This window comes from Nicrophorus vespilloides, unplaced genomic scaffold (assembly GCF_001412225.1).
Source record: "Nicrophorus vespilloides isolate i.1.1-1 unplaced genomic scaffold, Nicve_v1.0, whole genome shotgun sequence".
NCBI classification, from domain to species: Eukaryota; Metazoa; Arthropoda; class Insecta; order Coleoptera; family Silphidae; genus Nicrophorus; species Nicrophorus vespilloides.
In genome coordinates this window covers 151,498-177,650 of record NW_017096476.1, presented here as the reverse complement: position 1 = coordinate 177,650, position 26,153 = coordinate 151,498, and the positions used below count along the sequence as shown (strand labels likewise).

Sequence of the window (26,153 nt, the reverse complement as noted above, 5' to 3'; positions counted from 1 at the left end):
CCAAAACAATGGAAATCCTCACACATCAATGATAATTCGTAGAGTAAACTTGTATAGTTTATTTCAAACTAAAAAAACCGAAAGAAATAATTATAAAATATAAATTAATATGTTAAAATATTCATTGGAAAAGTTATATTAAAATATATACAAATAATTTATCTAACAAGTAAATTTACTAAATACTAATTTCCACACATCAATGATAATTCGTAGAGTAAACTTGTATAGTTTATTTCAAACTAAAAAAACCGAAAGAAATAATTATAAAATATAAATTAATATGTTAAAATATTCATTGGAAAAGTTAGATTAAAATATATACAAATAATTTATCTAACAAGTAAATTTACTAAATACTAATTTCCACTGACGACGTACCCATAATTTTGCACACAAGAGAGGATGCAAAGTATTAGGTGTATATGTGCATGTATGCACAGGCGATGTTGTGTTAGTTGACTGTTCGGGTGTAAGTTGAAATTGCGGCGCGCGATTGCATAATAGATTAAACATTTTGTTTGCTTAGTTATGCATTTTCATTTTGATTTCGGCAGCGAACACTGCCGATGGGAAATGAATATCGCATTATCCGGGGATGCGTTGCCGTGTAATATTTATCGCACCGTCAGATAATGGCGAATAATCCGATATAAATGTAAATGGAAGTTTGCTCCTATCAACAACAACAACAACACCAACTGCAAACAAAAAAATATTACAGGTATATAAATAAATTCAGAATATTTTTACCGTGCTACTGTTTAATCGGATTATTGGCCCGAAAGAATTCCCATTTTTATGTTTATTTCAATATTTTTTTCCCACTCTGAGTTTGAACATTGAAATTTCAGATCTGCAATTTAATCCACAGGGCAAACAAAAACAATAAATGCAACAATAGCGTTACGAAGTACTATGTTTTTTTTGTACGTTTTTGTCAGCAATAAAATAGTTTTTGTTGAGTTCAACGGAATATGATGTAATAATGAAAATAAAAAGTTTATAATATATTCATGTATTCATACATATTATTTTATCAAATACTATTTTCGATAGTTATATAAGTAAAATAGAAATAATGTAGAACCTCGCCTAACGAAACTCGTATAGTGAAACACGTTTTCGCATATAAACTAATGTAAATCCATGCCGGAAAAAAGTATAACTTTTGGTTCCTTTTTATGCAAGTGTTATTAAATTTTGCACAAAAACAAACACAAATAACATGTCTGAACACAAGTTTGGAAATTTCAACATACACTGATAGTACCTATTTACTTACATTATACTATCTTATAATATAATGATATATACATTATTTACAATACCAATGAAGTAAAAAATGTATTATATATGTTTATAAAATTGTGTAAGTTGTGGGATGTAGGCATTCGCTTTGTGGTCACAATACATTTTGAACTTGTAAAAACCCGCACATAATGATATACCAGTATCATCTTGTTACAAGCATACGCGCAGTCACAGAGCAAATTTTAATACTTATAAAGATATCCCAATATAAATAATAAACCCAAAACCGAAAAACATGCCAAGGGGTCTACAACAAAAAAAAGTTTGGAAACCTCTGGTTTATATATTTAAAAATACACATAATGTAGAAGGCGCGCAATCTGGGATTTCTCTTCTCATCGTCACTCGTTATGCGAAACGTCGGATTTTTCTTACAATTCATTTTGCTCATTAAGCGAAATGCTCGTTATTTGAGGTTCTCAATAAGCGAGGTTCCACTATTCTATTTATATTGTAATGTAAATATTTTGTAACGATTTATATATGGTTTTTGTTATTTGATTAATAAATACGTATTTATTTTTATTTATTTATGCATGAATGAATGTTTAAATAAACATTATTATTGTTTATAATTATTAACATTTAGTATATATAAATTATATGTAATATTACTACTAAACAATTTGTTATTGAAATATGACCGGACAATTGAGGTCAATATGTTTATTTGTATTTTACCAATAAATTATTATTAGCAGCATTTCGTAACATCGCATTTTTTTTCTCAACCAATCAAAGTTGCTCAGACGCCACGCGAGTAACGTAACCCTCCGTTATTTTGAAGTGATTATTGTGAGAAATATGTGCTATATTTCTTCCTATCCTCCAGTACCTAGATATTTCGATTTATCAAAAAGTGTTGGTCTTGTTACATGTGAATGTACATATTTAACATTACATAACTTTCTTTATAATGGAATATTGTAAATATTCTTCAGTACCTTGAGTTTTGACTTTGACCACAATTGTCTGTTCTGTTCTATATGGATTCATATATATGATATTATTTGTGTTTCTTCATGTAAAAAGGTGTTGAAAGTAAGTGTTAGTGTAAGTGTAAGTTTAGTATTCCTCATAATTTATTATTAATCAATGCAGATATTTAGACGTGCCATTTTTTTTAGTGGAGCAGATTTATAATTGGTGTGGATCTTTGTTTTTTTTTTTTAATTATCTAATTATCTCTTGCGTTCATTTCATTTTAATTTGATGCAACTCATTTCAAAAAATACAGTATACTACTATATTAAAATCTCTTGAAGAGAGGCAGATAAACATATTTTATTTATCTGTGGTAAATCAGAAACTTTTTTGTTTTGTGACAAAGGCATAAATACAATAAAATAAGAAGTTTGGAAATTTTTGCGTTTAAAGTTGGCGAAACGGGGTGGGAATTGAGATAAAAGGAGGATTCTGATCCTGGAGGAGTTTCGCTAAGGACGTGGCCGGGCGAAAAAAAAAATGTTGACAAGTGCAGCGGACGTCTTCGGATTGGATTGCCGATAGCAAGTTCGTCGATTACAGACCAGAAAAGTTGTTAACAACAGCTGATAAGGGCGGACATATTGTTTGGACGGTCTCCCATCTCTTTGTAGTGTGTGGGTGGTTGAAGGGTGGACCTATATGTGTATGTGTCTCTGGTCTCTTCAGTTCCATGTCCCTCGTCTCTTTATCCATCTCTGTCTCTCTCTTTATCCTCATCCCATGGAGGACGGCGCGCTGATTTCATTTCAGATCTGGCGAACGGCGCGGACTTTTAATGTTGATTTGAATCTATTTGATGAGTTTTATTTATCAGATCTTTAAATACATTGTGGCGTGGGTTACATAAACCGAGCAATCCGGTTGGCCGCGCTCGGCCGGAACATTCGCAGTTTGTTTGCGGAAAATTCTGTGATAAAATCTAATAGGATTCCCCAGCTATTTTTAAATTTGTTATTCCGCGTTATCTGCAACTGCGAAAGTTCAATTTGCGGACGCATAAATTCCGTCTCTCGATTCGATTATTCATTGGGCCAACCATAAAACTGGATTTACAACTGAAACGCGACTGAAGGGACACAGAAAGAGATTCATACAAAAAAAATTGCCTATGAAAGTATTTATTTATTTTGGACGACGGCCGCCCTCGTCCTGCACGCTGCGATAACAAACTTTTGGCTCGCCATTCCGAAGGCTTACGTCAAACTTTCATATTCATTTTCTGGAATTGAATAGATTTACTAGCCTTTTTGTTTTCATCTCCCATCCTTTTATTTCATCGACAATAACATTAAACGGTCGTAAATATTAATTAGATACTGTATCTCTATATATTAAGAAGTTTTCCTAAAAACTATAATTAGATAATATAGTGAAAGTGCACGGCATTAAGATTTATTATTCCAATCAAAGTTTTCATGAACTCTGCAATTTTTAATCAAAACTTTCTTACATCTTTATTTTAATACTATTTTTTTCAGTAAAGGACATTCAACAACTTCCTCAATAAATTCGATCAAAACAAGCATAATCCAGGATATATAACTCACTTTTTTAAATTAAGTATTAAGGAATTTGGCTCGTTATATTATTAAGTGCATGTGTTATATATCAAGACTTGTTAATCCAATATCAGTTTTAATTCTACAACTTCCAAATACAAGTTTCTTTCAGTCTATACTAAATTTGTTGTTAGAAGTAATTCAACAATGTTTTAGTCATATAATCAAAGTTATTGCAATGAAAAAGTCTTGTATAACTTAGTAAGTTAATAATTAGATTAGTTCCGTTTGTTAAGAAGTTGTTATTATACTACGTTAAGATTATGCTAAATTAGCTTACGTTTATTTGTCTAATCTACTATTATCTTTAATATAATGGAAAAATGGACATAGATTCTTCATAATATTTTTTTCAAAAAATTATGTCATAAATAAAACGCATAGTTCGATGCTTTTTATGTTCAAAAGTAGAAATTTTAATTAAATTCTTTACAATCCTTTAGTTCATCTATTAACTTCTTGTAGCATCTTAAAAAAATCGCTCATACTAAAGTACTCAGTTTAAATATTGTTTTGTATCTATTTTTTTCATATATCTTTATTTATTAATTATTTTAAATTTTACATACATTTATTTACAAAAGCATAAAACAAAAATATTAACATTTATTATAAATACATTTGCAATTTTCTGGATCATTGCCACTTATTCTCATACCCCTTTTACCAAGGTTCTTTTCTTTCATAATCCTTTTAACTGTACCTACAATATTTTCATCTATTTGCGGTGTCCTTGCTAGCACCCACAGCATCTCTAAAAAGACAGTAAATTACATTGGATTAAATCCATTAATAAATTTTCGTTCGATGTAAAAGACGTGTACTTACGTAAATTTATGTTCAAGAAATCCGTGCACGACCACTCGATTGTGTAAGTTTCGTAATCGGTATCGATGATCCAGTAGTTAAGTTCGGGGATACGCGGTATTCTCAATTTTAATTTTGCGTCGTGCTTGCTTGGATCAATCAAGTAGGCTTTCATGTGCATTTTAATCGGGGTCGATAATTTAAGTTTCATATCCACATTAAATGTATTGTTGTCTACTTTTAATACATCTATGACAGTGCAATCACCGTTCATTTCTATTAAGTTATTGTATCTGTAAATCTCGTACCATCTTCCGGAATACTGCAAAAAATAAGTCATAGACAAATATAGACTTAATCAATTAAAATTCGTTATTTATATATTAATATTGTTATTATAATATTATCTAAATTATTATATATAATATTATTATTTTTTTAAAGTTTTACGTAGAGTTTACCTTATTAATATCAAAATTAGGCATAGTGGTGTTGGCATATTCTGAGCAGCTTCCACTAAATATTTGTTGACCATATGCCAAAACAGGCAAAGAAAACAAAATTAAGAACATTATATCTGAAAAATAAGAAATGTGTTTTATTATCTACAACTTTATTTATTTATTATCTAGAAGTTATCAAGAGATTCTTGACATTCTTTATTTATGATGAATGTATACAGTTTAGATTAAGATTTTGTATTAATTAGTTTATAGATAATCAATAACTTAATTAATTAATAAAATATACTGATCTATCCTCAATTAATTAACAACGTCAAAATTATGTGCCATAAAACACATACGTAATTGTTTATCACTTTTTAGTAAATTTTAAAAGTAATTGTTTTTTAATACATTCATTAATACATGATAATATTCTAGTATTACTTATTAAATTATTACTTTATAACAACTTTGTATATGCATTTATTACTAAGTTTTACACATATTTCTTTATAAAAAAAATATAAACCCATCATTTCCTTAACAATTACTTTAACCACAATCAAAAAATATATATTTCTATCTACATACGCATTAATAATATATCCCTATTTATCATATATATTTATTTCCGAAAAATATTAAACTCTCAGCAATCCTTGTAGACACATTTGCAATTTTCTGGATCATTTCCACTTTTCCTCATCCCTCTTTTACCAAGGTTGTTTTGTTTCAAAACGGTTTGAATTTTACGCTCGGTCTTTTCATCTATCTTCGGTCTCCTCGCCAGTACCCACAACATCTCTAAAAATAGTGCATTCAATTTGGTTCAATACTTTAATAGATTTACTTTTTATGTATTTAGATCACAACTTACGCAAATTTGTTTTTAGAAATTCTATACACGACCACTCGATTGTGTAAGTTTCATAATCGGTATCTAGAACCCAATATTCAAGTTCGGGCAAATAAGGCATTTTGTCTATAAATTTTCCGTTACGCTTAACGGGATCAATGAAATGGGCTTTGGTGTGCATTGTCATAGGAGTAAATAATTTAAGTTTCATGTCCGCATTAAATGAATTATCGTCTATTTTTGATACATCTACGACAGTGCAATCAGCATTCATTTGGATTACGTTATTGTATCTGTAAATCTCGAACCATCTCCCAGAATACTACAAAAGAAAAGCAAGTTATATTTGTATTTTTTTTTCCAAATTTTTAATTAATATTTTATAAATGATTTGGTATAATAGAAAATCAATTATTTTATTTTATATTTTTTTATAATTGCTTAAATAGAGGTTACCTTATCAATATCAAAATTTGGTATAGAAGTGTTGGTAAAGTCGGAGCATCTTCCGCCAAATATTTGTTGACTGTGTGCCAAAGCAGGTAAAAGAATGAACAAAATTAACATCATTATAACTGAAAATAATATAAACATGCATTATTATATAGAATATTGTTTGTGTTATAAACTATATATTAACATGAACTTAAATTATAATTTAATACATTTAAACTAACTTAAGATAATAATTGATGTATTACAGTTGAGCATCATTAAAATAATTAATTATAAATCTTATTCACTTCACCAATTTAAGTTATACATTCGTATAATCAAGATCCTTTAGGAAAGAGAAAATACTTTCAGTTTTCTTCTCTGAAGATAGAACGAATCACATGGCATTCCTAACAATCACAACAATGAAACATATTATACAATATTAATATGAAAGTAAACTCGTCGAACGTAAAATGTTAGGGAGAAACGTTTGTTCCAGTTTTTGTAACTTGTAGTATTTACTGTCAACATAGTCTAACATGACAAGATAGGACTAATTAACGTCAAAATTATGTGCCCTAAAACACATACGTAATTGTTCATATATTTGGTGAAAGATGAAATCATTTTAATTAGAATTAAACTTCTACATTTTTACCTTTCTTTAGACCACCAACAATAAAGGTTAATTTATTAAAATATTGTATGGTTAATTTCGGTATATTTAGAAAATTATTAGTTATTTCATCGTACCCTGTAGTATTTTTTTTTTATACATGTCAAGTAAAATACTTGTTACTTTTTATTAATTTTTAAAAAGTAATTATTTTTGAATACATTCATTAACACATGACAATATCCTAATATTACTTATTAAATTATTACTTTATAACAACTTTGTATATGCTTTTATTACTAAGTTTTACACATATAAAAAAATATAAACCCAACATTTCCTTAACAATTACTTTAAACACAATCAAAAAATTATATTTTCTATCTACATACACCTTAAACATATATCTCCATTTATCATATATATTTATTTCCGAAAAATATTAAACTCTCAGCAATCATTGTAAATACATTTGCAATTTTCTGGATCATTTCTACTTTTCCTCATCCTTCTTTTACCAAGGTTGTTTTGTTTCAAAACGGTTTGAATTTTACGCTCGGTCTTTTCATCTATCTTCGGTCTCCTCGCAAATACCCACACCACCTCTAAAAAAAGTGGATTCAGTTTGGTTCAATACTTTAATAGATTTACGTTTTATGTATTTAGATTACAACTTACGCAAATTTGTTTCTAGCAAATCTATACACCACCACTCGATTGTGTAAGTTTCATAATCGGTATCTACAATCCAATATTCAAGTTCGGGTGTATAAGGCATTTTGACTTTAACTTTTCCATCACGCTTAACGGGATCAATGAAATGGGCTTTAGTGTGCATTGTCATAGGAGTATATAATTTAAGTGTCATGTCCGGATTAAATGAATTATTGTCTATTTTTGATACATCTACGACAGTGCAATCAGCATTCATTTGCATTACGTTATTGTATCTGTAAATCTCGAACCACCTCCCAGAATACTACAAAAGATAAGCAAGTTATAATTGTATTTTTTCCACATCTTTAATTAATATTTTATAAATGATTTAGTATAATAGTAAATCAATTATTTTATTTTATATTTTCTTATTGCTTTAATAGAGTTTACCTTATCAATATCAAAATTTCGTTTAGAAGTGTTGGTAAAGTCGGAGCATCTTCCGCCAAATATTTGTTGACTGTGTGCCAAAGCAGGTAAAAGAATGAACAAAATTAACATCATTATAACTGAAAATAATATAATCATGCATTATTATATAGAATATTGTTTGTGTTGTAAACTATATATTAACAAGAACTTTAATTATAATACACTTAAACTAACTTAAGATAATAATTGATGTATTGCATTTGAGCATCATTAATTATAAATCTTATCCATTACACCAATTTCAGTTATACTCGCGTATAATCAAGATCTTTGAGGAAAGATGAAAGACTTTCAGTTACTTTCACTAACAATGGCAACAATGAAACATATTATACAATATTAATATGAAAGTAAACTTGTCGAACGTAAAATGTTGTTCCTGTTTTTGTAACTTGTAGTATTTACTGTACATGTCAAGTAACTTGTTACTAAATTCTACATATATTTGGTTTTCATACTTTCATTAATACATATTATATATTGCTTATTGAAATATTACTTTATAACTATTTTTTATATTCTTTTATTACTCAGGTTTATACATATTTATTTATAAAAAAACTCTAATTACCTATTACATTAAATACAATTAAAAAGAAATTTTTTTTTTTTCTATCAACATATGAATTTATCATATATCTTCATTAATTACTAGTTATAAGTGTTTCACATATCTATTTCCAAAAAAAAATGAAACTATATTATCTCAACAATTATTATAAACACATTTGCAATTTTCTGGATCATTTCCACTTTTCCTCATCCCTTTTGTTCCAATGTTATTTTGTTTCAAAACCGTTTTAATTTTACGTTCAATCTCATTCATCTATTTTGGGTGTCCTCGCCTAAACCCACAACATCTCTAAAAAATTGTAATCAGTTTGGAACAATTCTTCAATACATTTATTTGTTTTGTATTTCGGCCACAACTTACGCAAATTTACGTTTAGAAATTCTGTACATGACCACTCGAATGTGTAAGTTTCGTAATCGGTATCTACAATCCAATAATTAATTTGGGGCATATAAGGCATTTTATCTTTGAATTTTCCGTCACGTTTAATGGGAGCAATGAAGTGGGCTTTCGAGTGCATTATCATAGGAGTTAATAATTTAAGTTTTATGTTCGCATTAAATGAATTATTGTCTATTTTTGATGCTTGTAAGACAGTGCAATCGGCGTTCATTTGGATTAGGTTATTGTATCTATAAGTCTCGAACCATCTTCCAGAAAAGTACAATGAAAAACATGTCATATTTGTAATTTTTATTTAATATTTTATTAATGATTTAACATAATAGTAAATCAATAAATAAAATAATTATTGTTTTCATTTAATTGCTTAAATAAAGTTTACCTTATCCATATCAAAATTTGGTACAAGAGCATTGGTAAATTCTGAGCATCTTCCGCCAAATATTTGTTGACTGTGTGCCAAAGCAAGCAAAAGAATTAACAAAATTAACATGATTATAACTGAAAAGAGTATAAACATATATATAAAATTGTGATAGTGCTATAAACAATGTATTAATACGAACATTAATAATCATATAATATACTTATATATTTTAATTTAATTATAGGGGGAAAGATTATAGACTTTTCATTAGATCTTCTTTGAAGATGGAACGGATTACATGGCATTCCTAACAATTGCAACAATGTAATATATTATACATTATTAATACGAAAAAAAACGTCAAACGTAAAATGCTAGGGAGAAACGTTTGATCCTTTTTTTGTTGTTTGTACGTATTATATTGTATGTGTGGGGGTTGGGTGCTTGGTTTTTCCGTTGCCGCATGTTCCGCATGGGGAAATATTTGCCTCTTGTGAAATTGGGTTCTGTAAATATGGAAAAATGAGCGAGCAATATCATGCCGGATGGAATTTGGTTGCAAAATGAACGCAAAACATATTACGAAAAATGTAAATTCAATCGATTTTTGATTATAAACAAAATGCTGAAAGTTTTATTTCACCAATGCAAATTACTATTTGTCCATATATATATTTTTTCTACAATTTTCGGGTTACGAGTGGAAATATATGTACTACATTTATTTGTTGTCCAATGTAAATATAAATATTTTTGTTATTTGTAAATGTATTTTTTTTTTGTAATATAAACAATTGTGCAAGTAAAATGAATAAAATTTTTAGTCGTTTTTTTGTAATGTTTATTCAAAAAATATAAAAAGAATGTATCTCTATCAAATAGTACAAAAATATTAATTTAGTCAATTTTTTCTCTCATTAATTCATGTAATAGCGACTGTGTAATGTTATAATGAAATATTTAGTTAACATTACTCAAGTTTGCAAAATTGCATACTTTGTATTGTACATTAATGTCATTTTATACAATAACTAAGTTTTGTATAGAATAACGTGCTAAATATTAAATGAATTATATAAAGGATAAACAAAATCTAAAGTGTGGTTTGAAAAATGAATTTAGTGTAATAGCTTAGTAATTAATGGAATTTGCCGGGTAATGAGTAAAGTGAATTTGATGTCATAATGGATCGATGATCGGAATGGGGTGTAATTAAATTAAGATCAGTTTTCTTTGTCAGCATCGCATGCAGATGGAGCCACCACTGTTGTATAAAGCAGTTGCACGGAATTGATTGGAGGCCAATTACGTGCAGAGCCAAGTCCGGCAATAATTCTAACTGTATTCGCAGATAATGAGTATTAACAATGCAAACCGTGTAATCCGCATACAGAGACGCAAATAGCGTGGAAGCACTTTTCAGCTTTAATTCATAATAATCATCGGGAGTTGGGATTGTTCAGTTGGCGGCTTGTAGCGTAGAGCGGTGAGGAGGAAATGGATTAGCCGGAAGTCATGGGCACACGTGATGCGAAGGGTTCCCGTGTACAAGTAGTTTCGGGCCAGTATAAACATAGCTGAATAAAGCTCCAGGTAATGTTGAAACTTGAACACAAATATTCCCGAAGTTGGTATTTGTACACGGGATTGTTTTCAGCTGGCCGCATTAAACTTTCAGCAACTTTAATTGCGATTTAGTTTGACCGCACCGGCGGCTAATTTTTATTCCCGTCCCATAATCTGGTGCCCGTCTCCTTACCAAAATCTAATTCCTATGTGACCGACCCAAGGCTCTCCGGTTAAACTAAACAAATGCCCCGCGGTTGCACGAACGCCACTCACACCAAACAGAGGAGTAAGAGTGAGAGAGAGAACTAAAATGCAAGACGCTTTGCTTTATGTACGAAGATCCAAGACATGGTTATACACCAAAGGAATTAATTGGAATTTGATTTCTGCCCCGATGCACATTAAACGTCAAATGATTTTACTCGTCATTAAACTAGCACAATCCAAGCAATTGATCATATATATTCATCAATTTCAATCATATTCCATTTCGTTATCTTTTCCACTACAGAAAAAAACATGTTTACGTATTTTGCATCAGGCAAAACACGGTATCCATATTTTAATTAAAAACTAAAGCAGTCAGTGTTGAAACAAAGTTTTGTGTCTGTTCGTATAATCCGCGCGTGGAGTTGTGTGATAGTTTAAATAGGCGTATTTGTTCGCATTCTGGCGAGAAGACACTCGCTGTTCAGGAAATTAAAGATTATGCAGATTATATTTATTGTAGCTTTGAAAGGAGCTTTCTATTTGTTCGACTGCTGCTAAAACTATCGATCTTGTTTTGTGTACTAAACTATATAGTTGAGCGCCATTTGAAAAGAAACGTTCCGAGACAATACAATAGCATTGTTGCAATATTTAGCTGATATCCAGAACAGCTCAATGCAGGCATAGTATGGATTATATGAATAGTATTTGCATCATAACTTTTGCTTGCAACGCCTATATAAACAAATTTTCAGAAATTCAATTAAATTTTACTATCAAATTTGAAATTTTGTTTTTTCTTTGGAAAATTTTACACTTGTTATTTAAATAATTTCATCATTAAATTGATGTAGTTATAAAAATAATTTAATTTTACTTTATTTGGTATAGATTTATAAAAAAAAGTTAAACAATTTGTATTTTTTTATGAATTTTCTGAATGAATATTTATATATTTTGTACTCGTTATTTTGAAAATCAGTCTTTTATCAATAATTTGAAATGGTCAAGAATTATTAGTAATAGGTAAAAAAGAAATCCAGCCGAGACGTTGTAATCTTCGAGACATTTTGTAAGACATCAGTGTGACGTGGGTGGGCTATAAATCTAGGAGGAAAGATACAAGGCGCTGTCGCTCTTTAAAAATTCAAAGGCATGAAAAAGTAGTAGCAAGAAGTGCATGTAATTGAATGAGGGTTGCAGTGTACTGCGGGAGACATCGTTTGGTCCTCCATCAATCCGTATAAGGTGTCAATATGTCTATCCCGCTACCCCCTGAGGTTCTATTGCGTTTCTCTTTTTACGTTCAACTTTGTCCTCCGACAATAAAAAAACAATTTAAAGTATAGCCCCGGCCAATTTTCGTAATACAAACATTTATGTTTTTGCTCGACGCCCCCAGGGCCTGACGTTAATACGACAGTAAAATTTGATCAAATTACCTACTCATTCTTTCCCTCTCGTTCTTCCATTTTCACACACCCTTGCACGCACATACAGATTTCTTTTTTTTTTCATCCTCTCCATTTTGTCTGGACTGATTAGGGTGAACGATTGTGGCAAATGGTATAAAATGAATTTAGTATTCGATCGGGTGCGGTTGAGTAAAGCGTGAAGCTATGATATGAAAATATAAAACTGGTTTGCGAAACGTTGCGTATTCAATGGGGCTTGCCGCAATTTTAAATGTATGATAATGGCGAACTAAATCTGACTCTTGCCCTATTGTAAATTTTCTGCGAAATTAGCAAACTGTCGGCTTGTAGCAAATATATATGTATATGAATGTATGTAAATGTTAGTGGAGATTTGGGGTAGCGAAAAAATAAAACGGGAATGATCGAAGGCTTGGTTTCTTTTTTTTTTGGTTTAATGTTGCGGCGAAAATTGGCACACTTAAATTTGCGAAAAAGATTTGAATAAAATATAGGTTTATATGCTTACGACAATACATACATTTTATAAATAGAAATAGTCGCGCCTTCTGATTGCAATTACTTCATTCAGGTTTTATTTTATAATTACCATATTTTTAATTTCAAAGTGCAAATGTAAGTAATTATAATTTAACAAAAAATAAACATCTACATAAAAATAACAAGTGGACAAATAATTATATAATTTCAATCATTATTATTTTGTAGAATAAATTATTTTAATAGTAATTAATTATTGAAAATAGCTTCCTGATTGCAATTACTTCATTTCAGATATTTATTATAATACAAATTTCAAAGTACAAGTACGTAGTTCCTACAAAGGCCGTCGCAAAGCGAATCGGCGTAAAATGAACCATTATTTATAGTGAGGTAATTATAGGGTTTAGTTCTATATAAGTGTAAAATTAGCAATTAATAAGCGTAATTTCGCAGCGGTGTTATTGTGAATCGGCGTAAATCGAACCGGCGCAAAATTACGTTTACTTGTACAAGTAATTTTATTTAAAACTTTTACTACTAACTTTACAAATTCTACACATAAGTATTTTTAAATTCATACAGTCTACTTGTTAAAAATGTTTAGTTTAATAAAACATTGTAGGTTTAAAGACTGCATGTTTGCATATTAAATATAGAATTAAAATATGTAACTTTTGAAAGAATAAAGTAAAGTAAATATTCATTAGTTGATGTAGACTATTAATAGAAAGTTGAATATTCTAGTCAGATTTGTATATTTCAAACTTTATAAATTGACAAAGGTAATTTTGTTTTACAATTTAGAAAAGAATATATTGATTTAATTTATCAATAGAATTCGAACATATGTTATAAAGTCCTTGGGGTTGTCTTAAATGACTAAGAAGTGAATATATTTAATAGGGGGAAGCAAGTTCTTTAAAATTTAGTGCTTAGTAAATGAAGAGGTATAAGTAATGTTGTTATAAATTCCGGCATTTTTCGATTTCCTTTTTCAATTTCTAGTGTAGGAAATATGTCGTCCTATCCCCCCAGGACGAACTCGCATCCAATCTCAATATAAAACGTAGCCGGTAGGGCAATAAAGCGATGTTAAAATAGTGTCTATTGGGGGAGCATCGGGTTGTGCAGGGTGGGGGGATGAGAGTGGGACGGGAGAGAGGTTGGCGGCGGTGTAACGGAAAAGAAGACCCGCTTGGGGAGATTGCTGGGCGCATATGGGACAATCGGGCCGAGGGTAATTTAGTGCGTCCCAACGCCGCCAGACGTCGCCAGGGACGCACTCGTCACGTGAGCTACACCGCTAATTTACGCCTCTGTGTAACCGCGAACCCCCGCCTTTCGAACCCCCAAAGCATCCTTGGGGGCATCAAGGATGCTTTGGGGGTTCGAACGGGGGAGTCCTTCCTCCAGTTTGGGGATCCACTATGCACATAATCCCGTAGACTTTTATTTATTTACACTCACTTCTGCGCGAATTACATTATAATTGGGAAAGTTTTATTAACGAACCGCCGTATACGCTTTCCGCCACTTTCACCCTACCAGTCAGTTACGTTTTCAGAAACTAATCCACCCCTATCTAATAAAACATTTTAAACTGTTTATAAATAAATACACTTAGACTATTAATCAAAAACGAAGAAGCCAACCCTTTGCGTTTTTAAACTTAAAAAGAAATCTATATAGTGCTGCATACACGCTATTCTTGACATGAGACATATTTCAAGAGTACAAACAACTATGTACGCCAGGATTTTATCCTAAGGTACACTTGAATCTATGGTTAAACATCCGCGGCACACATAAACCTATAGTTAATTTTCCGCTGCTCTTAAAGTGAGCTAATTATTATGCTATGATCTTCATTGAAAAATAATTGAATTTATGATATTTTACAACAGTAAAAATTGAATTTAATAATTATCATACTACATAATGACCAACAGTTAGCCTAAAAGATAATTATGTCATTATATAATCTGTTATATCAAACATGACTCTAAGCTTAGCATTTACGTAAGCTTCTATCTCAAGGGAACTGCAAAGCTTATGTTGAGGGGCCATCATATTTCCACGTGGACAATTTGTCAAAAACGATTGAATAACTAATTTTAATCTAATACCTTGTAATTTAAGTACGGAAACTACTAGGAAAGTTTATGGACGTATAGTTTTCTTGTACAGTGGAGCTGAAATCCTTTCAATTGTCAATTAATATTTATGGATTTTGTATACAATTTAAAGCATTAATGAATTCTATATATAATATAATTATTATAGTTGTTTCTTAATTGCTTTTTTTACTATCTGTCGCCCACTTGACCATAGCATCAAGATCGTTGCATATCGTGTCATTGACGTAATTATTTTTCATAATATCAATAGTAAAAATGATGTAAATAAATCTGAATGAAACATAGTTTTCATTTTAAGATCCAAATGTAAAATAGAAATGGTAGAAGTGAGTCTGGCTGCACTCGGTCGCTCTTTGTAAAAAGGGAACCCGAACCGACGTACATTAAACTTGGACAAACATAATTCTTTTAAATGAAATTGTTTACCGAATGGAAAAACGTTTGAGTAGAGTTGGCGAGGACTACAAAAGTACGTTCCGAGCGGGATATTAATTCCGCCGGCCATTTTGTTTCAGTTGTTTGTATTTGTAAGGGGACAGGAAAGGGCACTCGAAGCTTAATGGTAAAAGTGTGTTATGGTTAGAATACATGTTTATAGCATTTAACTTAGACCCCCCGTGTAAAATTAACTGAGTTTCCTCCGCTGACGTCGATTCCGAAGATTCGATCAACAGAGTCTATATAGTTAACGCACAAAATATCGCTGCATTAATATATCAAATAATTTCAGCTAATGTATGTAATTAATATCGCATTTATACTGCTTCATTTTTAATTGACCATTTTTTTTGCAGAGCGATTGAAAACACAATCCAATCAACTGCTGCGTTTCGAAAATTGGTAATTAATGCAGGAAGTAATTATTGTAATCAACATCAAATAGTATCGGGAAACGTGGCCATATTCATTTTGATATTTCATAAATTAAACTGCGTACAATAGCAACGTTATACATCTCTATTACGTAATGCCTTCGCAGCAGCATTTTCACGTACATTTTACACTTCGGATTACTCACTTTTTTTTTGCTACCTTTTTATATATTTATGTATATATACATATATATGTATATTGCAAAAAAATAAATTAGATTAAGTGTGAAAAAAAGAAGTAGACTCCCTTTACAGCATCCATCAAATGAACGGGGGCCCTCTCTCCGGTTGAACTGACATGCGAACAAGCCTAAATGAAAATATAAAATATTTAATGGATGACCCCCCACCACCCTCACGAATCTCATCAGAGCTCTTTTTTGGATCCAGAATTACCTCTACAGTCTAATTGGACAACTTTTGTAATAACCGATACATAATTTAATTGTCCCAAATGAATTACGCGTTTAAAAAATTCAAATTGCTACCAATTTTAGCAACTTTCTTAGATATCATTTTTTTTATAATTAAACATTTCGTTATTAATTCAGTATAAATTTCTCAATTGTTTTTATATATAATATATTTATATTGAGAATTAAATATGAAGCAGTAGTTTATGTTGTATGCATTTTATGCTCATTTTACGAATGAATGAAGGTAATGATTTATTTTGTAAAGATGAAATTAATTTGTGATGGAATTTGGAATTATTTTGATTTCAAAGAAGATACATTAATCAAATTGTTGAAGGTAAAATCATGAAATGGAATTTCAGAAAATGATGTATGTGAAAAGAATATAATGTAGATGGTATTGCATTTGAAACTGCTGAAGACAAGAGACGTTAATTTGAATACAATCAATAAAACGTCTCAATCTGAATAAATCTTTAAAACATTCTACTAGAATGATAACGTGTTCGCGTATCAATACTTCCACCGCAGAAATATCTAATGGAATATATAAACAGATGGTGATATTATACGCGCCGTGTATTTGTCAAATACACGGTTTCAAAGAGGATAAGGAGACGAAGGAAAGGATGCGAGAATATGAATGAATGTGATATGATTGCTTCATACATATTTAACAATTCGGTTCGATTGTTTCCTCGCTAGCCAACCTCCTCCCTTTTTTTTATTATTTATTTTTTCATAATTCTCCTTTTTACCACCACCCTCGTCGTCTCTTTTTCGCCCTCGCTCGTCTGCACATCCCGAAACGATGAATAGGAAGAGAAAGAAAGAAAGAATGAAATGAAGACTGTCACTGCCATTCCGAATTATCCCGGCCGCACTTCAACCCTTATATTTTTGCAACCACTTCGCATAATAAACCAATTTATTTTTAGTGTACATTGCGGAATCGATGGCGGTGCTCTTTATAAAGGCATTTCTATTCAAAAGTTTGTTTATTTCACGGGCTGTTTGTATTCAACGGTTTTATCCCATACAAATTGCCAATTCTTGGCGAGAGGCGAGAATTCTTAGAGCGCCGAACTGGATATATAATTGATATGTGCGAAATTATTTAGTTTGAATTATTCGAGTTCGAAATGGGTAGCAGTTTGCCGGGGAAATCGAGCGGGACTTTTATATTACGGAAATATTTAAATTCTTTCCCAGTTTCCCATCTTTAGGAGCAAATTCTAAAGAATTAACTTTCTTTCACGCTGTTCTCTTATTTCCATATAAAAGAAATCCAACCGAATTTAAATCACATCTTTAATATTACACTTACAATTATATCTTCAAATATTATTAATCTCATTTGAAAAAAAAATCTGACAATATGCGGAAAAACTGCAGTCACTAACAAATATTTGAATGGAATAATTAAATATGTTTGGGTATTGAATGTATTTGATGATATTGCACCCCAGTATTGATTTAAGTTATATGTATGATAGATCCTGGACCCTGGGAAATATCAGTATTATTAAGCGGATTAGATCATATCATATGTATAGTGATGCGGAGGGTATTCGATAACGAAGTTGAGTGGTAATTATAATGAAATGCTGTATAGCAAAGTCTCGATATAATCTTAAAATGGATTTGTTTGATGTTGTATTGGTATCGAATTGGGGGTGAATGGGGGAGGATTATGAGAAGGATGAGGATGAGAAGAGGAGATAGAAAATTGTGTGTGTCTGATCGGATGGTAGTTATAATGCGTCGAGTGAATAGTTCGGATCTCATCTATAATGCAGATGACAAGCCGGGCGCGTTCATCCGCATCGGGTATTTGATTATCGGCTTATGATTGTGATATTGGCCCCGTTTACCGACCTCCTATTAATATTAGAGTGGACGTTTGATGGAATTGCCGGTATTCCCTCGACGTAACCGGTTACATGCCGGACACGGAGGGATGCAATAATCATCCCACTTCCAACGCTCAGTGTTGTGCCGTATTCAAAATTCCTGCGATGCAGAGGGTACGTTCGGATGGGAAGAACTGGAGCTGCGGAATCAAGAAGAAATCTATGCCAAATCCGTCTCATTCAGGGCACCAATCCTTTTCGAATCCTCAGCTAAGAAGGCGACGTCCTAATCCCAAGGTTTACTGCGATCCTGCCACCCCCGACGATCCCCGAGTTAACATTTGACCGGTTTCATCCGCGCGGCTTTCGTCTTTATTTCAAAACTCATTTGAATATTTCAGCTCTAAAAGCCCCGCACGATTTCCTCGCCAAACTGCCACCAATTCAAACTCTAATGGACCAGTTTATTGGTCCCCTCACTAAATAATTTCGACCGAATCAATTATTTCACTTCTCCGCTTACGTTAATGATGTGACCGTTTCTTGAATTTTATTATATTAGTATGCACATTCCCAACAACTATTAAAATATATTCAATCGAAGAAAACGTACTATTTTCAATTAAATATCTTTGTAATAATTAGTTTGTTACCAATTCCAAAGATAAATGCAAATTAATATAATCCACATGGGCAGAAAGACCTATTGTCAATAGCCTTTTGTATCAGTTGACTTTTTTGAAATTATATATATTTTTATAATCCACATTTATTCTTTTCATGACTATTACAATAAACGTAATAATAATATTGTTATAAAAAGTAATAATAAATACAAAATTTATTATATAAAGTTTTTCAGTGAAAAATAATATTAAATTCTGAGAACAATAGCAATATTTCATAGCATTTTATAATATTTTATATTATAATAAATTCCCTAATTTATTATTAATAATATGGAAACGACAATGTTCTGATAATTTTTAAAATTATTAATTAAGAGCGATGATTAACGCTATAGTCTATTTTTTTGATGCAAATATCACTAGAATAGTTAATAAGATATGATTATAAAATATTTAGTACGAATTGAAAAAAAAACTACACATATCTTTATATTTATAGATATTCTATTACAATATATTATTTTAACATTATGTAAGTAAAATTATGGTAAAGGTTCTTTAATAGCGTTCTTCAATTTACTATATATATATTCTCACGTCATAAAGGTAATGTACTTGTTAGTTATTTGTATTTACTCCAATTTGATACTTTTGTAGATCAATACTGATGTCAATTACTAAAGTAGGTTTGTATTTTCTTATACTTACAATTTTAATAAGCAAAAATAAAGAAAAATGTATTTCTTATAATTAAAAATACTTATTTTTATCTAAATTTTTCTTTAATTATAAAAATGAAATGTGTTCAATATTATTTTTTAGATTATTTAATTTATTACTGAGTTTAATATAATATATTATTTTTTGTGGTATTTATTGATGTGTGAAACTAGGAATGCGAGGTAGTCGTCAGTGAAGAGGTCTTGGGTGTGACAAGAAGGTAAAACTGGGGTAATTCAGTGTGGATGCCATACCATTCCAGCCGCGAGGCCTGTATGTGCATAGCTTGAGCATAAATTCCGAAACCGTCGGAGCGCACACATTTTTGCATTATTGCGATTTCCAAGAGTATTGTAAAACAAGACGGAACTGGCCGCAAAAATACACGAGGAGATCGTAAATCTGTCTGAATCCAAATTGGCGATGGCTGGAGGATGGATTAAAAAAACACATCTCAGAATACAGCGTCTGCATCTGGTTATTATGAAGTTTCAGGCGTAGATTGTCTAGCTCAAGAGTGGTTTAGTGCGCGACAATAAATGGCGAAAACTGGGCCGCAAACAAATTAAATCCGTCGGGGGATGTTCGCATTATTATTATTATTGTACCATTTTTTTTGTTCATCTTCTGTTCGTGTTTTTTTGGTTCGTTGTTTTTGGCATTGCCGTGATTTGGCGCTTTGTTTATGACAGCCGACCGAAACATATGAGAGTCTGCGAGAGAGAAAGAGAGGGTGGGTGAGAGGGAGGCGACGAAGTTACGTGATGGAAACGCGGATTGTTCGGCGATTTGTGAAAATGCCGTAGTTAAGGGTAGAAGAAGCGTAGTGAACGTTTCCGAATGACCTCGATAATTCTGGACGCCAATGGACTGATATAATGAGAGCAATGGTCCATTACGACGGGGGTGCGACGGTACTTTTTGGCCACATATTTTCGCGGCGAAGGGATGATTTATCGGTGCCTCTGGTAATAAGCCGGGCCGCTCCCGGGACCTCTGATTTATGCCAGGATGTCGACGGGGCGGTGTTATTCTCTAGTATATTCCGGATTTTGCTGCCAAATTGAAGACTATCTCTCGCAGAAACTCCATTCCGGTGTACTTATGACGTCCCATCTTTTATGCAGCGTCTGCCTCGAGTCACAATTCAACCCCGCAATATTTAACGAAAGCAAAAATAACATCATTTGCACAAACTAAATCAATTCTTCTTATCAATAACTTTTTCGACAATATGTCTATTTTTCACTTACATATTCATTGTATATATAAAGCCATATTTATTACAGATTTAAAATTGTTTACTTAGTATCTTTAGATATCAATAAAAAATCTAATTCCAATTATTGTAAGTTTCTTAGTTTTCCTTTGTTTCTTTTATAATAAAATAAGTTTAGGAACATTTTATAATATTTGTTTTTATATTTTAAAGTATTTTTATTACGAACTGCAGAAATCACTTTAAATATCAATGTTAAATCTATAGCAAATGAAAAAACTTTTTTTTTCTGTATAATTTTCTGTGAAAATATAAATATTGTAATTATTAATTTATACTTGTTATTACTGTATTCAAATTTAGTTTTTAATGTATTTACAATTTTATTAAAATATTTTATCATGTTAATGAAAACTTAGTTTAAATCATTTTGTAGTAAATATAACTTTTTTGTATCATTTTGTGCAATTTTGAAAATATAGGTTGTGCAGCCATAAATCATGTATGCACTAAAATGCCAAACAGCTCTTTAATCACTGATGCACGTGTTACGTCGCAATGGTTTAATGTTTCCATGTAAACTAGAGCTTTAACAATACATCATTTTATTTCCAATGCCCGTTCTTAGCCATAAACCAACGAGTTCTAATATACGTTCAATGCGTTCCACAAAATATATGCATTTATCTGGTAATCAATTCGAGCCATCCTATTTTTACCATTAAACATAAATTACGGTTTTAATGCGCTATCCAAAGATTTACAAGGCATTTGGCTCACCATCAACGATAAACTCTTTCAAGGCATGAAATAAAATAAATGCTATTAATGTTATCTCCAAATACACCACAACAGAAAATTTGCTTTAAAATATTATATAAACTATACTTATTGCATCCATGCCTCTACGCATTTAATCAGAATTGGATTAAAAACAAGTTAAAAAATGTCAGAAAATTCTATAATCAAATCTAAAGTTGTATTAAATGCGCAATTAAATTGGTTCTGCACTTCGTTTATGCAATAGAATGATCGATTTTTTCATTCTGTATAAGTTGTAGCATCAGCTTCAAAGTGAAATCTAAATCATTATTAGAAAATTTGTTTAAACAATTGTAAAAATTACATGTCGGAGTGGCGGAACTACAATGCCGCCGATTCACGAAATGCGGAGGGATATATAGGGTGGCCAAATGGAAATTTGTTTATAGCTCAAAAAGAAAAAAATTAACCGATCATCAATTTTTGCAATTCTATGACCTTCTCTATTTCAAATCAAGAGGATATTAAATGAAAATGTGTTTGGTACTATCAAATTTATTAAAAAAAAAATCGATTTAGGATTCTGAATAATATCCAAAAGTATAATTGGGATCCTTGTGATTCTATAGGATGAAATAAAATATTTACATAATCGATATGATTATTTCATATAAAATTGAAGTGAGCATATTGATGAGAAAATAAAAATAATATTTGAGGGCTCACTCAATATACAAATTCCTGTATGAAAATAATCATGAGAAGTGACCTCATTTCGAACACACATGTGCAAATCGAAGTAAAACAAAAATAAACGTAAATAAATAACGAAATTACATTTGGACTGTTCATTAAGTCAATGATCAATATGAAAAAGCGTAATCTTCTCTTTTGTCCCTTTATTATTTTATTATAATAACTTATTCGTTTGATCATGCGATTGTTGCATTTAGATCATCCAGATAAAAAGCAATGCGCCTGCTGATTACTACCGTAGCCACAATGTAATAAATTCCCTTCTTTGTTATCCGGGGACAATGGAAGCCGTGTTATGTAATTGATACAATCGCAGAATATTATTATATTTATTTACACATTTAGAGCCAAGACAACAACAACATCGAGAATTACGAAATAAAAAAGATAGAAGCAAAGTGCAAGATGGAAACCGGAAAACGAAGCATTTATATATTTTCCGAGGTTATTGCGCGACAAAGTGACGCCTTAATGATGAACAATGCAATTATTATTTTTCGCGTCGCCTCGCAAATTGCGATTCACACACGTACTCGTACAAACGCAGTAGAAAATATAACAATGCTCGCATTTCCATTTCATGTTTCCACGTTTACATGAAAGATTAGTGGAATCGATGCAGTTTTCAATTAAAAGAGAATTACGCGAAGAATATCGCGAATGCTTTTTTTAAGCAAAAAATAAATAAAAAAGAGAGAATTTTAAATGTACATTAATAGAAGTTGGATGCTTTTCCAAACCATGTGAAATAATTAATTTTCGAAATTAAATCAAATTACTCATTTCAGTAGCATTTAGCTGGAAATGGACTTTAAAATTGGAATTGTAAATTTCATTTATTTACCACTATAATCATTAACATAATTGCATAAACGAGATATTTATTGTCAATATTTACATAAACTTTAAATAATTTTATATAATTATTATTATCACGTCATAACAATAATAGTAAGAATTATTAAACATTAGTTAAAATCAGTAAAATGCATACCAAAAATGTATATACTCTTAGATTAACGTACAGTTACACTAATTACGCTACTATTAGTCAGTATATGAATTAATATGTTAATACATAGATGATACATAAGTTTTTAATAAATATTCGGATAACCTTACAGGATTACTTTTATGAATACTTTGAAAATGGCCAAACTCAATCAACTTATATATTATATTTATGCATATATCTCAAATATATATAAGCTTTAGCATTTCTAGTTAAATAAAAAATCTCTACTTTCAAATAAAGATAAGTTACAAAGTTTCAATAAAATTACAAGTAAACTCAATAGTTTATGACCAACTGAAAGGAACTTTAATTTTACATCTTCATTTGAACATGCAGACTTATTATCAATTAATGATGAAAGTTTAATCCTTCAAATAACTGAGACTAAAAAAAATAAATTATAAACTAAATCAAGTCTAATTTGATAATAACATCAGTATGAAAATTTGAACTTTTGAGTTTACTGGAATAATGGCATTATAATAGAATTTCCAATTTGATATCAATGATTTAAATTTTGAACCAAATAATTAAGTAAATTTCCAAATTGGTTTCATTATTATCCTCTTCTGAAACTCAAAAACAAAAATTAACTAAATTGGTAGACATTTAGTATAACTACTTAAGGACAAAACAAGCGAATACAGTTGAAAATGTAGTTTTAAAGTAGAAAAGATATAATAATTAGAGTTTTTAACTTATAATATTTACCTATGCGTTGTTACTTTTCTCAAAATCTTTATTTATTTTACACGTCTGCTGTAACTGCGTATTTCACATAAAGTGTGCATGCATTTGTTGATTTATATATACAGGTCAAAACACATTAGTATAAATAAGAATATTCAAATTTTGAACTGCACACCTTTTGTTATCGTAGATATTGAATGATTATCGGGATGACTACAAAAGTTCGCAAATGAATGTCTAATGAAATATTATTCTCCGCCATTTAACCTAATCATCATATCACTTTGTACAGGCAAAAGTTATTCACTCTGCAGCCGAAAACTTTCCACATTATTTATTTTTATTTTCGTTCACGCAGGAGTTCCTTTGTTGTGTATCTCATTTAATAAAAGTAAAAGCAAACTTTTGCCACCGCCTTCGCCGCTTCTCAATTTTAAGTTATGCACTTTTCGACTCACCCCCAATTTCTTCCGTTTTCGCGCAACACCCTCACAAATTGACAAATGGATCGGCAATTCCGCGTGAAAACAAAAAGTGCCAAAAAGAATCAACGTTTTTTTTTATTTATTTATATATATGTATATATAGAAAGAACGTAAGGAAGATAAATCAATCTTGAATTCAACTGAATATTAATTGAAAACTAAACAACCTTGATATAGTTTCCAATTTTTGTAGTTATTTCATTCAGATTATTATTTTAAATTGATAATCAATAAAGCAATATTTATTGCAACAATTACCTATGCATATATACAACAAAAGTTACTTTATTATAATTTATTTGATTGTTCAAAAAAAAAATGTGTATGAACAAATTGAATGTTGTAAACGAAAGAAGATTACTTTCTTCGCAAATTTTGTTATGATTGCTGAATCAGGGGCGAAACGAAATGAATTAATAAAAGATGAAGGGTTGAGTCGAGATCGCTTACATTGAACATCAACACTAATGACGGGGGCATTTGTCATACTGACTTTTTGTCATTTGATTAATAGCTGCGATAAATGAATAAATGGAAAGTTTTATCGTTTCAACGTTATTATTAGTGTATTGGATTTTTCTATTTACCTAATATTTTACATCCAAATGGCTTTTACATGTCACGAAAATACATTGAACGTATGATTAAAATGCAAAAAAAAAGAACATTTCTACTAAAATATTAATATTAAATGGGGGATGAATGCTATAAATATGATTAAAAATATCGAATGCAATTGTATCATTTACCTTTTTTTTATAATTTATTTCCAGGAACACTTTGTACTGTACGACGAGCTGATATTGAATAACAAACACTTGTAACACAAGTAACTTATCTAAAACACAAGGACGAAATTTCCAGTTCTAAAAATCAAGGTTTATTCCTTAATATATGGCGATAAATGACTAAAACGTGCGAAATGTCGTTGTTTCTAGAAAGTTTATGCAAAATACTTTTTTTTATTTGTATAATTTTGGATACTATTTATAAAAATGGCAACTTTCATTTTCATTATGAAATAACTTAAAAAATAGAATTGATTAGCACATCAAATAATAAACTGTTATTTATTTCTGCTATTTGTTTTATTAACTTTGAATGTTGTTTTATACAAATATTGTTTTTGTAATCATTGAGTCAATAGGATATAAAGTAAATTAAATTTTTTTAAATTATTTAAATTTTAATATATTAAAGTTTTTAACTAAACTAATTCAAATAGTAGACTAAACCGGTAATAAAATTCCAAAATAGTCATCTCACTGCCATCTGCAGTGACCAAGTAAAAGCAATTCAAGTACAAAGTCAGAAATCTGCACTGTTTTGTAGTATAATCATCATTATTGATTTATTTCCATATCTACAAATATAGACTTAATCCA

At 30.4% G+C, this 26,153-nt stretch overlaps 2 protein-coding genes across 3 annotated transcripts; both read right to left on the bottom strand.

Annotated features, from left to right (window-relative positions):
* Window positions 1-4,454: 4,454 nt before the first annotated feature.
* On the bottom strand, window positions 4,455-24,385 carry LOC108557111 (apolipoprotein D-like). 2 transcript variants are annotated; one of them, XM_017913511.1, is made up of 4 exons: window positions 24,305-24,385; window positions 5,129-5,244; window positions 4,689-4,989; window positions 4,455-4,614 (listed from the first exon to the last, which is right to left on the bottom strand). In XM_017913511.1, the coding sequence occupies exons 2-4, from the start codon at window positions 5,237-5,239 to the stop codon at window positions 4,460-4,462; spliced, it is 567 nt and encodes a 188-aa protein (XP_017769000.1). In that variant the 5' UTR covers window positions 5,240-5,244; window positions 24,305-24,385; the 3' UTR covers window positions 4,455-4,459. The 2 variants fall into 2 exon arrangements, with proteins under 2 accessions (XP_017769000.1, XP_017768999.1); XM_017913510.1 differs by lacking the exons at window positions 4,455-4,614; window positions 4,689-4,989; window positions 5,129-5,244 and adding exons at window positions 7,299-7,628; window positions 7,702-8,002; window positions 8,131-8,249.
* On the bottom strand, window positions 5,581-6,566 carry LOC108557110 (apolipoprotein D-like). Its single transcript, XM_017913509.1, has 3 exons — window positions 6,426-6,566; window positions 5,991-6,291; window positions 5,581-5,917 (listed from the first exon to the last, which is right to left on the bottom strand). The coding sequence occupies exons 1-3, from the start codon at window positions 6,561-6,563 to the stop codon at window positions 5,763-5,765; spliced, it is 594 nt and encodes a 197-aa protein (XP_017768998.1). The 5' UTR covers window positions 6,564-6,566; the 3' UTR covers window positions 5,581-5,762.
* Window positions 24,386-26,153: the final 1,768 nt, after the last annotated feature.

Excerpts from the sequence above, each read along its gene's own strand:
- LOC108557111 (XM_017913510.1), bottom strand. The coding sequence starts at position 8,244 with ATGATGTTAATTTTGTTCATTCTTTTACCTGCTTTGGCACACAGTCAA. Across the intron at positions 8,003-8,130 it reads GAAATTTTGATATTGATAAG|TATTCTGGGAGGTGGTTCGA; the intron begins GTAAACTCTATT and ends TATCTTTTGTAG. Across the intron at positions 7,629-7,701 it reads TTTGCTAGAAACAAATTTGC|AGGTGGTGTGGGTATTTGCG; the intron begins GTAAGTTGTAAT and ends CACTTTTTTTAG.
- LOC108557110 (XM_017913509.1), bottom strand. The coding sequence starts at position 6,563 with ATGTTTATATTATTTTCAGTTATAATGATGTTAATTTTGTTCATTCTT. Across the intron at positions 6,292-6,425 it reads CAAATTTTGATATTGATAAG|TATTCTGGGAGATGGTTCGA; the intron begins GTAACCTCTATT and ends TTTCTTTTGTAG. Across the intron at positions 5,918-5,990 it reads ATTTCTAAAAACAAATTTGC|AGATGTTGTGGGTACTGGCG; the intron begins GTAAGTTGTGAT and ends CACTATTTTTAG.